Raw genomic sequence first — 15,281 nt, 5'->3', positions numbered from 1 at the left:
TTAAAATTTAGGAAGTCTTTTATAGAGATGTCAGTTTTGTACCGAACATTTTTAAATATATTTTACTAAAATACTTTTAATTTCTGTTGCAACTGAATTTGATACCGACAGTAACTATATTAAATAAATCTATTGTGAACACATTATGACTGCAATATAATTACATTTTAAAGATAAAATAAAGATATATTGAGTTGACATAAAACTTTTCTTAGCTACTATGATGAATTCCTAATTTTTACTTTCTCGTATATGTAGTATAGAGGAAATATAGTAATCGTCAAAAAATTCGAACTCGAAATTTTGAAAAATACCCATATTTTAGACTTTTTTGAGTTCGAAAAATATATTTTTGGAAAATGTCTGTCTGTGACAAAGTTAACTCCAAACTACTTTGAGGTAGACGGCTGACATTTGGCATACGGTCTTTATACCAAATTTCCGGATTTCTATCAAATTTTAAGTAAAATATATTCAGAGGAAGTTCGTCTGTCCGACTGTTTGAATATAAATTAACATGATAACTACAAAACGAAGAGAGTTAGTTGGATAAAATTTGGTACATCTATAGTGCAAACACCTGTTAAAGTATGAGCCAAACCTAACAATGGGTCAACTGTACTTTCAGAAACATGTAAACGCTATAATTTATTTAACGTAATGACTTAAACATATCAAATTAGGTATGTTTTGACTTAGGAGTTTGTGACTACAAGTACAGTTTTATGTTAAATCTTTGTTTCAATCGATTGAGTGGGGGGAAAAAAACTGTATCTAAAGCATAAATTCGCTTATCGGATACTATTAACAGCATGCCAGGAAATAATCACCAAACATTCACTAAGAATCACACGAAAGATTCAGAAAAAATACTCAGTAAATTCAAGCCAAAAGTTATTATTTCGTAGCTGTTCTACACCAGTACCATGCAAGGCGTTCTCTGGCATGACAAGTTTATAAGAGAGTATGCGAGAAAGTTTTGGGGAAACCACTGCCGCTGGTTTTCCTATGTGGATTTATGTATGGTGTCGTTACTGAAAGAATTTTCAAAATCTATATCTAGATTAAAACGATTGTAAAAGTAAATAGGAAAAATAAGACTTTGTTTAAATTTCCTTTGAACCTTAGTACTGTTATTTTCACGAATTATACTTTTTAAATTAAAAATAAGATAAGAGAAAAAAACAAGAAAAAATTTTGATGCTTAAATGTACCGTACTTCATTGCGCTACAATTTGACAGCGCTTATCAGCAAAGCATATTTATTTATTATCGAATCCATATTTTCTCATAGGAATTTCCCCCAAGACATTGCTAAATATCATTTAATCATATCATGTTTTTATTTATTTTTTTCCTTAATAATTTTTTAAAGCGGGAAATCATAAATGGACATTGAATAATCCTTTCCTCAACGGGAATACGAAGCGATTCCATAAACGTATCACTTTCTATAAATCAGAATTCTTTCCCTACAAAAATTTGTGCGAAGATTATTCGTCATTTTCGTATTTGTGTTTCATAAAAGATCATAATTGCTGAATCATGTTACGCTAAAGTTGAAATAATACTGATTTCTCGAATGAAAGTAAATTCGTAAACAAAATTTGAGATAATAATTACTGTTTATATATTAGATATGGGATATATTTGATGTTTCAAGAAAAAATTTTATTTAATTTTTTAATTTTTGTGTAGATTGCAACATGAATTTTCCAGGTATATTTTTGCTCATACCTATATTTTCATTCTGCGTTAACTCAGTAACAATGAAGAGCAATAGAACTTCTCTTCTTGTGAAACAGCAAGAAAGTTTAGGTGAGTATTGCGAGTTTTTTTTGTTGCTTTTTTTGTCATGTAAAATTTAAATAATGAATTTATTTTTTGTCTTCTCTATAATTAAATTTTTAAATAGTTTTTATAGGTTTTTGGTCCATGTTGAGAGAGACAACATAAAGATTCAGTACTTGCGTGAGTAGGATAAAAAAACTTATAAATGCTATTAAACAAAGAAAATTTCATGAGTGAACCTAAACAACGTTAACTTTAATAGCAGTAGATCTTCATGTACACACACACACACACACACACACACACACACACACACACACACACACACACACACACACACACACACACACACACACACACACACACACACACACACACACACACACACACACACACACACACAGTAGTATTAAAAGCGCAAAAGGAATCTGAAGTTTGCAAACAAAGCATTCATTTGCTCATCAGGGTATGAAAACTGTGTGAATTGCAAAAAGAATTATAATATTTTCTGCAGACCATATTGAAAAATTAACTGAAAGAATTCTATCTTTACCCCAAATGCTATTATATAAATAGTAAGTAATAAAACTGCGATACAAAATTGCAATACAAATAAACGAAAGTAATAATATAAATACAATGGTAACTGCAAAATATGGCAGGGCTAGAAAGAAATGACGAATGTATTAATGTGTTGTTGCGAGTTTCACATTCAGCTGTCAATTTCAATATTAATTTGTAATTTATTTCCACGGCGTTCCTTGAATTGCAGCATTTCGCACATTTTCTATCCTTCTCTCCCCCCCTTTTTTTACTCTTTACTCTGATTTATCTTCGATTCTTACTTTATTTATTATTTTTGTTGTTATATTTTTATTCTTACTTTTTTTCTCTTTTGCTTGTATATTACTTGCTCTCTCTCTGTGTGTCTCTCTCTCTCTATATATATGTATATATGTATACTAAAAATTCTTAAAACTGTGTTTCTATTTTTGATATAATAAGAAACGCTCAAAAAATAAGTTTTATATTACAGATTGAATCTTATGAATACATAGCACTTTTTTCTTTTCTCAAATATTAAGTTTATGTTCATGTTCTTTTTCTGTAAAATATGGCGTTTTGTTGCATGATTCGCTTCTCAGACATATAAAATACCCCAGATTTTTTGAATATTTGGATGCTTAGAAGACCTATTTTAATGTTCATTATTATTTCGTATAAATACTTATTTTAGTGAACAGGTATCTCTATCTTGATTATCTAATAAAAAGAATCTGCATATTTTTGTATGCTTATTTTCCTTTTCTTCAAACTTGCACATTAAATGCACATGTTCATGTCTGTATATTGGTGCTCTGCAGGTGCTCTATGCTGGTTCTCTTTGAATGAGAGCTTTTAAATTTAATTCAAATATATTTTTCAGAGTGGGATTTTGCACTTCGGAGTAATTAGTTTTGAAATTTTATTGATATTTTAATTAATTAAAAACCAAGCAGACTTTCTGTGAGACTTCAAAAAAATTTATTGCACAAAAATTTTAAATTTTTATGTCGCTCCAAAATTTAAAACAATTATTTTCTTAATCCTAATTTATTTCTCTTTCACTTTTTTCTAAAACTTAACAATTTTTTAAAGAAATAGTATTTTTTGCTTAATTTTCACAACAAGTCATTTTTTTTTCTTGTGCAATCCAAATCTTTTTTATTGTTCAATTAAATATTACGAAAAGCAGCTAGTTTTATAATAGAAATGAAGCGGTAGCAAGGCTAAATGATATACTACTAATGAGAAGAATAAGAACAATAAGTTCTTCAAAGTACTACAGCAATTTCAATATATTTTAATTTACAATATTTAAATCAGCCTGAAATGGTACTTAAATCGCCAGATCAAAAATATTTAATTCTCTCCGAAACTTTCTCTCATATTCTCCACAACAGGTTTCATCCCCTCCCCCCCCGTATAAGATTGTAGACCTTGTATAAGACCGCGAATGCCTTATACAAGCCTTATACAATTAATTGTGCGAATGCGGAATTTAGGAGCCTTTTTGTTTTATTTTGTTTAGGATCCCCAAAATTTCATTCGAAACGATAATTGTAGTTAAAAGATCATATTCCGAATTCTATTAATCAGTGGAATGCGGTTAATACATAAACATCAGCAATAAGAGTTAAATTGAGCTTTTGTGAATGTAATAGCAACAGATTGATAATAGCAACAGATTGATTTTTCCCATGCACGCATAAAATGATTGGGGAGGTTAGATTTTATTTTTATTTTGTGTGAAATAAATTGTTGGAAAATATGTTTAAAATATTTTTAAAAAATTGACTGAAAATAGAAAATTTATATGCTAAAAAATTTATATCATTGAAAAATATTTTTGTATTTTAAGTTGACTTAAAAATTATTTTTGGATATGTGTAATATATAACTGAAAAAATTTAATTTTTAATTAATTAAAATTTTAAAAAGAATCGCCTAGCTAATCAAATGGCCTAGCTTGTAGAGCAACACCACCATCACACTTTCACTCACACACACACTCTCACTCTCTCTCTCTCACACACACACACACACACACACACACATATATATATATATATATATATTAAAGAGAGAGAAAGAGAAAGAGAGAGAGAGAGAGAGAGAATAATAAAAGGTTGACAATAAATAAATGATAAATAGAAACGATAGGATAGAAGAAATCAAAATTTAAAGAATTTAAAGTAATAATGTTACGGAAGAAATTAGTTTTTGCTTTAAATGCGTTAAGTTTAGACTATAGTATAGAAATGCTATTACTTACATTTACGAGGGTGAGCAAATTTTGTGAAAGATAAGAAAGAGATTCTTGTATTAACAAATGAAATGAGCGAGTAGTCAATCTTTTGTTGAAATCCAAGTTTTCTTAAGAACATCCCCGTATTCCGTAATACCGAAAAATAATATGACCCATTCCTTAAATTTCTTGCTTTGGGCGAAAATTTTGAAACTCCTTTAAATTAATAGTAACAAATTTATTTAATTTTGAACATTGAAAATAATTACAAAAAATACTAAACAGAAAAACTCTCTTTAGTATTTTTAAAAATGCAAAATAGTTTTCATATTTTAAAATATAATTCTAAAATCTTCCTTTTCTTATTCTAGCTAATCTCTTCAAAACTGTGTGTTATCCCGATGTGGGTTGCTTCTATACTGGACCACCTTTCTTTCAAATTCCTTTTCGGCCAATCAGTCCACCACCTTCAAACCAAGAGGGTATTGAAACCACTTTCTTACTCTACACTCGCAAGAACAGACGCAATCCTGTGGTGTTCACTCCCCTGAAACTTGAACCAATTTTAAAGTCTCATTTTAATTCGTCACTATGGACGAGGCTAATAGTGCATGGATTTTTAGATGGAACATACACGATGTCATGGAACTTAGTAAGTTCTGGATTTTTATTTGTTTTATTTTCCAGAATGTTTGTAATTATAATTGAAACTAAGATTGAATCCTTATGATTAACGCTGGTCCTAGTACAACCCTTTTCATTGGAAGTATGTCCTATCATGTAAGTGTAATTAATTCGACCTTACAGCCTTAATGTATCCAATAGGGAAGCGAGAACTAACCAACATACTAGAAATTTCTCATCGTCGTATCTGAAGTGCCTTAGTGGGCAAGGCAAAAGTTTTGTTAAGTCGATTATACATTTTTCTTTCTATCAATTATGCAAAAAGTGGCGCAAGTTTAAAGATTTTGACCATTCAAAATATGAATGAAGCAGGAAAAGACTTTAGTGTGTGCTGTAGGTAAGTTGAAAAAGGCATGTTGTGACAAAGATTAGTAGCATAAAAGTTATAAATAAAGAGTTCTTACCATGTTGGAATATTATTGATTTAATGTACAGTTTTTGTGATAAAGTGTCGGTCTTTGAAAATACATTTAACGCATATTTGAAAAACATTAAGCGAAACATTTAACGTACACCATGTTTACATTTTATACATAGAAATGTATTTGAAGCACGAGATGCTGATTACAAAGTAAAAATTCTCCTTGCCTCCAAATAATCATGGCTTTCAAAGTAACGTTATGAAATATTGCTACTAGTTTATTAGCTAGCTAACAAGCTAAATGAGTACTTCCTCAATGAAACTTGGCATTTTATCATTGGGGTAGCTATCAGATTTAAAATTTTAAACATTTAACATTAAATACTCAGTAAATGCAAGTAAGTGTATAAAATTATTTCATGATTAGGTAGTGGAGCAATTTCATCACTGAACGAGTTAGTAAATATATTGTCTTCACTATATTAAATAAAAATAATAATAAAAAAAATCCCCATTCCAAACTAGGTAATAAAAACAAACCACTGTTGTAATATTGAAAAATATATCAAATTACATTAAATTTCAAAATATCAGATACAGAAAAAAAGTTTTGTATTGGAAAAAAGGAAATTAATCTGAAAAGGAAAAGAGTCTTGCAAAAAGAATTGAATTGGTCACTACTTGCAAACAAAATTCTATCTGTTGATAAATATTTGCAAACAATTATTTCCTTCCTTCTAAACGCCAATCTTTAAAAATTACTTCATGTAAAAAATAATTTTAAATTACATTACTTAACAGTCTAACTATCTGAACACATCTTGCATATGAATAGTACATAATCTTGAATATCAATTTATTTCATTACTTTTATCTTATTTCAGGATTTAAAGGATCAGTTTTTATTGTCTGCTGATGAGAATGTTATAGTTGTCGATACCAGCTCTCTATCCCTTCTTCTAGTTCCTAGAATCATATATCCCCAGACAGTAGCAGATTCGAGGGCTGTAGGAGTCCAAGTCGCACAGCTTATTACATTTCTACACGTATGTACTTATAACGATATTGATCGTCTATGCATGAATTCTGGTTGTAGTGTATTGTTAACCAGTCCATACAAGATCGGTAAAACCTGATTGGAATAAAGATTAGGATAATAAGAACCCGCCCTTTGACTTGTTAAATTGTGCGAAAAAAATATATATATAGTTTTTTTTTTGTTTGAGCTTATAACGGAAAACTGATGTATTAGATATTTGTAATAGACGATGGATTATCGAATTCTTATGGTACTTTAAAAACCGTTTTATAACATTCAATGAACAGAAATGAATCATAAATGAGCGACGTTTTAATTTTTCTTACAAGAAACTCACGACTTTTTAAAATTTTTGCAAGAAGAACCTGTGAGCTAACAGCTTTGAGCTAATTAATCTTAGGTGAACTTTCAAATCAATTTTGTCATTAAAGCCTTATCAATTTTGTAACTGAAATTCAAACCACTCATTTTTTTTATCCGTTTTCAGTAGCAGACAATGGATTTAAAGTGTACGTACACACTAGAATTTTAAAAAAAAATTTAACTTTAAAAATCCTGTTTTTTTACAGTAGGTCATTAATATATGTTTAAACTCATTTCACTGAGAAGAAAACCATATTACTCTAATTATTAATTAACTAAATAAGATTTAATGAGCTAATTAGCATATTTTTTGAATCATGATATCTTAAATTCTAATTTTTACAGACACACAATTCTAGTTGGAAATGATGCCTAATATTATTTTTCATGTTGTCTGCCTCAATCAAGTTATAAAAATATATAGTTTTTTTTACCAATTTTTTCATCAACTATGAATAGAAAAAGCGATGTTTTTTTCTGTAATTTTAACTTTTAAATAGCTATTAAAAATTTATTTCTATAAATATAACTTTGGCACAAAACATCCGTTGTTTCATACAGATTATTTTGATATATAAATAATTCTATTTGATTAATTTCTTGTTGAGTTATGATTGTTTGAATGAAGCAACATAGTAGAAAAATATCATTCTTCATAAAATGAGTTTTAAAAACACCGTAACTAGAGTTTTTAATGAAATCATCTCAAGAAAAATAATTATAACTCGAGAAATATTCCGAATATTGACAACATCTTGTTATCGTTTGAAAGATAAAGGATCAGAGAACATTTTGAAGCAATAAAAAATATTCTATATTTTGAATGATTTTCGAAGTTTCAAGTGTGTACGTACACCTTAAAGCCAGATCTGACAGCTTTACTGTCCGTTTAAAAGAGAATCAAATAATTTCTAGAAAATCAATCGTTAATGCTGGTTAAAAATGAAGGATCGATTAATTATCTCCTTCCAAACAGTTAACATTAAACTATGTAGAAATCACACTAGATAAACATTTGTGTATGCATTTGAATATGTCGGTTCTGGACTAGAGAATTTTGATAATATAAAGCAAATGATAACATTAATCGAGGTAACATTACGCGTCATTCACGATATTTCTTTTGTGGCAACGTAAATAAGCTGCACACCATTTTAACACTTTATGTAGTTTTTCAAGACAATGTGTATGTGTAAAATTCTACGACGAATGCATTCTGCCTTTCGCTCTAAAAAAAATTAAATTTTTTGTATTTTCACATGCTACTGTTCTAAACTGATAAAAATTCATTGACCTTAATATTTTCATATCATTTCTTATTGAAGAATGTTTCATAAAGCGTTTTCGTGCGCAGGAAAATTTAGGTGTCGACATGGGGAAGATCCACATTATTGGTCACAGTTTAGGAGCTCATATAGGCGGCTACGCAGGAGAGAGATTGCCAAAATTAGGTAGAATTACTGGTACGTAAAAAAACATTTCCAGGCAGATAATTTTGATCATTTATTTTGTACTCTTACAATCAAATATTGAAATCTATAATTATACATCATGCATATTAAAACTCTACTAAGCAAATAATTTTGTATATTTATTTTGTATTCTTATAACTACTTATGAAATATTAGTTATAATCAGTTTATTTATTGCTGCATGAAAAATATTCACCTTCATAAAACACGACCACTTGCTAAGTAATCTCATTGCATTGTTAGTAACTTTATCAACTATTCAATCAGGAGGTTAAGGACTTAGATTTTAAGAATTCAATAGCACATCCCTCAAATCGACAAAAATCTTATATTAAAATAAGGAATTGCACATCGTGTATGTAAAACCATTTTCAGGAAAATAATTTTTTCGTATTGTCATAAAATAGAATCGCAAAATACACAAAAAATACTTCCAATCAAGTAATTTTGCTTATTTATTTTGCACTCTTATAATAAAACATTACTAATTGTGCCTACTAACAATTCTTAATTGTTTCGCTTGAAATCGCAGGGAGCAACGGTTGGTTCACAGTCTGTTTGTTGCATGGACAGTTTCTGCTGAAACACCACTAAAGGTGCAGCCAAGTTCAAGTTAGAGTGATAAACCTGTCTAGTTTCAAACAAAATAATGAGCATGTGCTGCATGTACTGCTTTTCTTGTTCAATCAAAAGAAGAATATGTGTTTTCATTTAAAAGATCAAAAAGTGAAGATTCCACACATTTGTATTTGAGAGGAACAGAAAAGTATGGTGTACCATGGGCTTTTAATGTCAGGTGAAACAATAAATATCGTTCACTATCGCCAACCACTGATCGACTTAAGCTATGCACTATTTGATGCTAGATTTGGTTGCAAGACATAGAAAAGTGATTTTGTAGCAAGGCAATGTCGCAGCTCAAGCAGCAAAAGACTTCAGGCACTATTTCTACACATAACTGGGAATTTTCAGCTCAATCGCCGTACTCACAGACCTGCCTCCTTCGGACTATCACTTGTTTTCATCGCTGCATCTCATACTTTTCCTGAAACACTTCAAAAATTAAGATGTCGAAAAATAGATTGCTGACTGGACCATCCCCAAATGTAAATTTTTCGAGGAATGCATTCACTATTTGAAGACAAATGAACAAAATGTGATAGTGCATGCTTTGAATACAGTATTTATTACTTTTCTCCAAAGATATAATTGCTTTCTTGAAATATTAAGAAATATTGACCAACACTACTGATAAAATCTAGTATCACTCGCCACATGAGTAATTTTATTATTCTGTAATCAGTTTCCCGAAGTTTCATGAACTACTAACTACTTCATATTAAATAGTTATGAATGTAACAGTGGGATTTTTTAAAATTTGAATTATATTTTATTTCAAAATCAAGAAATCAAATGTTCTATGTAATTAATCTTTAGGTTTGAAACGAAAGTAGAGTATTTTCTTAAAACTTTTCTATAATCAGAAGAGGTATATAAATATAAATGAAACCATCGAGATCCTTTGCCTTAATGTAAATGATTAGGAAACTATACATCGCAGGTACTGATCATGATATTTATTATCTTTTGATGGCTGGTTATATGTCACTTGCGTTAACAGCTCCAGTTGCGTAATTACCATGTTGCGCGGACCTGGCTACCTGTGACAATATACCGTGAAGTGGCATATGAATTTATTACTGACGAAATGAAAAATGTTGTGTTAAAAGCTTTAATTGTTACGCAAACAATGTTCCAGAAAATGTTCTTCATAATCACAATGCTCCATAATCAGTTCTCGCATTATATTTTGCTCTGACGGTGCATAGACAACTCCGTTGGACCATAAATGCATATATCACTGTTCACGAACACAATTGCTATTTTGAGTCGGATTTTGTAATTATGAACTCAGTAGTTATTATGAGCAGTGAATCCGTTCTCCACACTTCTAACTGCAGCAGCAGGGGAAAGACGTATATTTGACTCTAGAAAGATTCAGCGTATACCGTAACTTCTTCTTCCAGTGTATAGCTGACCACCCCGGCATCACAGAAAGAAGTAGTATCGATAGAGTATACCAGGACTAGAAATATCTTGAATTTTTGATGGAATCTGACATCGAATCTGGAGCCCTTCGGTCTCAAAGCCAAAATCTCATCACTGTGCCATAGCGACCAGAGGTAAACACCATAATCTTGAATTATGATAAGAAAACACAAACAAGAAATGAATAGAGCGAATTAACAGAGGAGAATCACAGAAAGAAAGATCGCTCAGGAAGTAGATAAGAATTCTAGCTAATGGATTCTAAAACCTTATTTTACCATCGGATCAGCAGAGGTTTCCAAACAAAAGCAATTGATTTTTTTTTCTCCATTTCCACTGGGAAAATGTTAAAAAATCTTTACCTTAAATTTTTATTCTATGTGTTTGAGTTTCAACGAGGTAGTATTTCTGACCAGTTTTTAAAGTTCGGAGGAGCAATATTTTGCAGAATCAAAATATATTTTTGTTTCAGATCGAAAAAGTTCAGATATATTAGAGAATTGCCAGCATGAGCGTTGGTATTGCATGGAACATAGGACTTTATTTTAATGACAGAAATGCATTTCAACTACCGACTCTAAAATATACCAGTTTATAAATAGCTCAAGCAATTTTTTTTAGATAAAAGGCATTTTTTTATTCAAATTTTTAATTGAATTTGTTAGTATATATTACAAATTTTTTAATAATTTTAAATAAACAAATTTTTTATTAGTTGCAACTGAAAGGAATTTGTATCAAAATTAAAACAAACAAACAGACAAAAAACAAACAAACAAATGAGAATTATATTTTGAATTTCATTCAGCTTATGGATAAATAAAAAAAAATATTTATCTGATTTTCCTTCTGCAAAAGTATTATTCTCTTAATCCTAGGAAATAAAATAACTGCTTTTAATTTATTTTTCAGTTTTGATTATCTATATTTATTTCTCAAAACACGATATCGAGAAAGATTTCGCGGTTGAGTAGTAAAGTAGAAAAAAAAAATAAGGATAAAGAAAATAAGTCAATGAAGATAAAATGAATGAATTCTTCGGAAAAACTATGAGCAAAATTCAATGCCCTAAAGCACTCGATTAAAAGAAAGGAACGTTTGCTTGGAAGGCAAGGCATTACTTTTAATATTAAAAAAACTTTCAAAATCACAGAGTAACATTTATTATTTTATTTTAATATGTTCATATAGGTTACACGTATAGTGATAATTGCACTGAACAGATACTGTAAATAAATTCAAAACTATAGTATTATTTCGCTTTCATACTTTCGAAGATACTCAAAAAATCGTGGTATATATGACTGGAAATCCTTTTCATAAGTAATGTTGATCTGAGAAATTGATGTATGTTTCAGAAATGCGCATCAATAATGTAAAATTTATGATGCGTTTCTAAGTATGCTTTAAATTTTGCTTTCTAAGTATGGTTATTATGTTATCTAAAATGAAATAAATGTCCTTTTTCTGTATGAAACCTTTAAAGTTTAATAAAAAAGGATGAAATGATAAATTCAGTAAAAATACTTAATTCACGCCAAAGGTTAATATTTCGTAACTATTGTACCCCAGTGCCATGTAAAGCATTAACATCTGGTGTAACACCTTTATTAGAGAGAGTATGCGAGAAAGTTTTGGGAGAAACATTTACACTGGTTAATGTAGATCTATGGATCAAAAGCAAGAAATTCAACTGATAAATTAATAGTTTTAAAATTAAAGATGGCGCTTGCCGCTTTTCATATTAATATTTTCAAAGGATTAATGGCATATACGTTTTTAACACTAATCAGTAAATAGATAGATACTGTCTTTATTAGACTTGTTGATATCATCTACGCCAAATGTATCTCATCAATTTAATTTCGGAGCTCAATATGATCTTACAGGAAGAAGAATAGGACCTCGTAATACATCAAAGGCAAAAACAATTGCAGTTAGAGGACATGTTTTCCCGTTGTGTGATTATGGTTCAACCGAATGGATTCTCTTTCGAAATGATTTAAATAATTAAAAATTACTAAATGATGGAATAAATTCGCATAACTGTGCTATTTCGCCCATGTTTGTCATTAAGTGCAAGTGACGCAGTTGCATGTTGTTCTCTGCTATCACGTGAACAGCTACAAGCGACACATTTTGTTTTCTAAATTGGCACGAAGCGCTTGATGCATCGTTATGCTTGATTTCATGAATTGATCACATTATAGCCTAAATAAAAGACGATTTCGAGAAAATGTGCAAAAAAATTATTGTAAATCCCATAATTTGATTTAACTTATCATGTTTTATACTCTTTGTAGGAACAATTACACCTTTGCTAGTATGCCTTTTTCTAGGATTTCATTCTATATTAGCTTGAGTGGTATTGGTTTTTGTGTCATGAAAAGACAATTAATAATTTAATCTTTCCATATTAATTTAAGGTCAATTCTATTTTATATTTAGGGATAAATAGCAAAAAACGTCGAAGTAGCAATGATTAAATCATTACAACAGTTGACTATTGAATAGATTTCAGCATGGAAAAGAAAGGGTTAAAACCGCTTTAGTCAAAAATTGGGAGTTCAGCTTAGTATAGAGGTTGTGGTTAAGATAAAAGGATAGAATTGTTTATTACAGCAACACTTACCAAATATAATCGTTTACTTCATTATAAAATTGTTCAAAAGTATTGATTAGAATCGAACATGAAGGTTTACAAAATTTCATGTTGAGTTATCAGCTTATTACAGAACATGTTCGCCATTTTTACTATGCTGAGATTCATTAAAAAATTCGTATTTTTTTCTACTAAAATGTAAATATTACATTCCATTTGTTTTGGACTAAATGTCTATATCTTATCTAAATTGAATAGCAGAATACTACGAGTGTCTTTAGTCTCAATTTTTTAAAAAGTTATCCATGTTCTCTAGGGCTTGAAAAGTTTATTAACCTAAGTTTATTCACATTTTTGAGTTTTATTATTAAAAACATCTTTATTAAAGAGAAAAGAAGGAAGACTGGTATTATAAAAATAAGGAAACTAGAATAAAAATAATAAGAAAGCTTAAAAAACACCATGACTGATGTATAAACAAATTTGAACCGATGTGGGACAGTATTGACTTTTTTGGAATGAGTGTTATGAAGTTCGAAATCCTGATCCCCTCCCCCCGATGTGCTTAATATAATGATAAGAGCCAAATCTTCTTACTTTGAAGTGAATTTAAAGCGGGTAAAACTGGTTCCCAGATAAGTTGCTGTGATCAAAATAAAGTTAAGAATTATTGATCTCATATAGAATAAGGAAATCCGTAAAAATCTAAGGGTAGTTTGAAAATGATTAATCAGTCTTAAAATCCCATCCAAACAACGTTTTAATATTTGAATTACTAACCTTTTCTGGCGGCCAACTTTTTATACAAAATATCAATAGAATTAATTTAATAATGTCAACCAACTTAGATGAGCTAGATCTATTTCTCCAAATGACGTACTGTTTTAAATTACACTTGTTAGCTATGCACTCAAAGTGGAGAAATAAATTGGCGAAAAAGATTCAGATGTTGAGGCTGGAGGTTTTTTTTCAAGATTTTGCGATTTCTCTCGAAAATAAGAAGCGGTCGAAGACAAGCGTTTATTTATAAAATATCTAGATGTCAGGAGCTTTCAAATGAAAAAGAATGCCAAAATAGGTACAAAGAATGAAATTGGAAAAAGTGTCGTGATATTTGCACTTGTTGAGAATATTTAATAAAATAAGGATTTTGAGATTTCTTTCCAAACTAGGACTGGTGAGTGCCAGACGACTATTGATAAAGAAAACATGAAAATCGACGAAATTGATAGAGTAATTCATGCTTGAAAGCTCTAACATGTTTTTTTTTCTCGTAGAGAATGTAAAATGAAATAGCGTTTCTGAGATTTTTATCGTAAATGGAGGATAATCAGATGGAGCTTTCAAGCCTAAATTATATACATATGGAATAAATATTTAACAAAATTGGACAAATTATTCCTTATAGTTGGTTCTTTTTTTCTTTCTTACTTTACATATGTTGATAATCGGAAAAAAAGTAATAATTTATATATAGGTTAAAAAAACATCGATTGTTTAAAAATTATATACGGAAAACGATGTACGCAAAGTAAGAACATACATATTGCTTACAAAATGGTCGAATATCATTTCAGATTAAAATCTTCTTATTGCGTTTAACATAAGCTGAAAATTCCTGCTTTTTCCAAGCTCGATTTTAGACTCAGAAATAAATTGTTTAATGATATATCACACAGTACATAACTATTTTACAGAAAAATATATCAGCTATTATTATGTAAATAAATAATGCTTATTTTACCTAATAATTTTTTTATATTATTTCTTTCAAAATGCGTAATTTTTTCAACTCTTTAGTATTTGATTATGAAAATAATTCATGTCGGTTGCTTTTATTTTTTTCTTTCAGGACTCGATCCTGCAGGACCTTGGTATCGAAAAGTACCAAAAAATGTTGAATTAGATGACACAGATGCAACATTCGTTGATGTAATACATTCCAATCCAGCTCCATTTGTACTATTTGGTAAATCCAGTCATATATTTTTTAGAAAATGAAGCAATGAGGGAAGATTTTTTACTCATTAATTACCGCACCAATCATCGATAATTAATTTTCAACAACACATAACAACACATTTTTTTGTCAATTTGTATGACTGACAATATACATTTTGTCTGTCAGTAAT

The 15,281-nt window shown here is 29.6% G+C and overlaps 1 protein-coding gene across 1 annotated transcript in view; it reads left to right on the top strand.

Annotated features, from left to right (window-relative positions):
* The first annotated feature begins 1,765 nt into the window (after positions 1-1,765).
* LOC129975394 (uncharacterized) overlaps positions 1,766-15,281 on the top strand; it is a 53,073-nt gene continuing 39,557 nt past the window's right edge. The window contains exons 1-5 of the mRNA XM_056088456.1: positions 1,766-1,818; positions 4,951-5,231; positions 6,509-6,670; positions 8,381-8,489; positions 15,002-15,118. Of these exons, the coding sequence (XP_055944431.1) occupies positions 1,770-1,818; positions 4,951-5,231; positions 6,509-6,670; positions 8,381-8,489; positions 15,002-15,118 (718 nt within the window). The 5' untranslated portion in view covers positions 1,766-1,769. The remainder of the gene's footprint in view (positions 1,819-4,950; positions 5,232-6,508; positions 6,671-8,380; positions 8,490-15,001; positions 15,119-15,281) is intronic.

Source organism: Argiope bruennichi, chromosome 7 (genome assembly GCF_947563725.1).
Source record: "Argiope bruennichi chromosome 7, qqArgBrue1.1, whole genome shotgun sequence".
Lineage (NCBI taxonomy): Eukaryota > Metazoa > Arthropoda > Arachnida > Araneae > Araneidae > Argiope > Argiope bruennichi.
The sequence above is the reverse complement of the archived record's forward strand: the minus strand, read 5'-3'. Positions and strand labels throughout refer to the sequence as shown.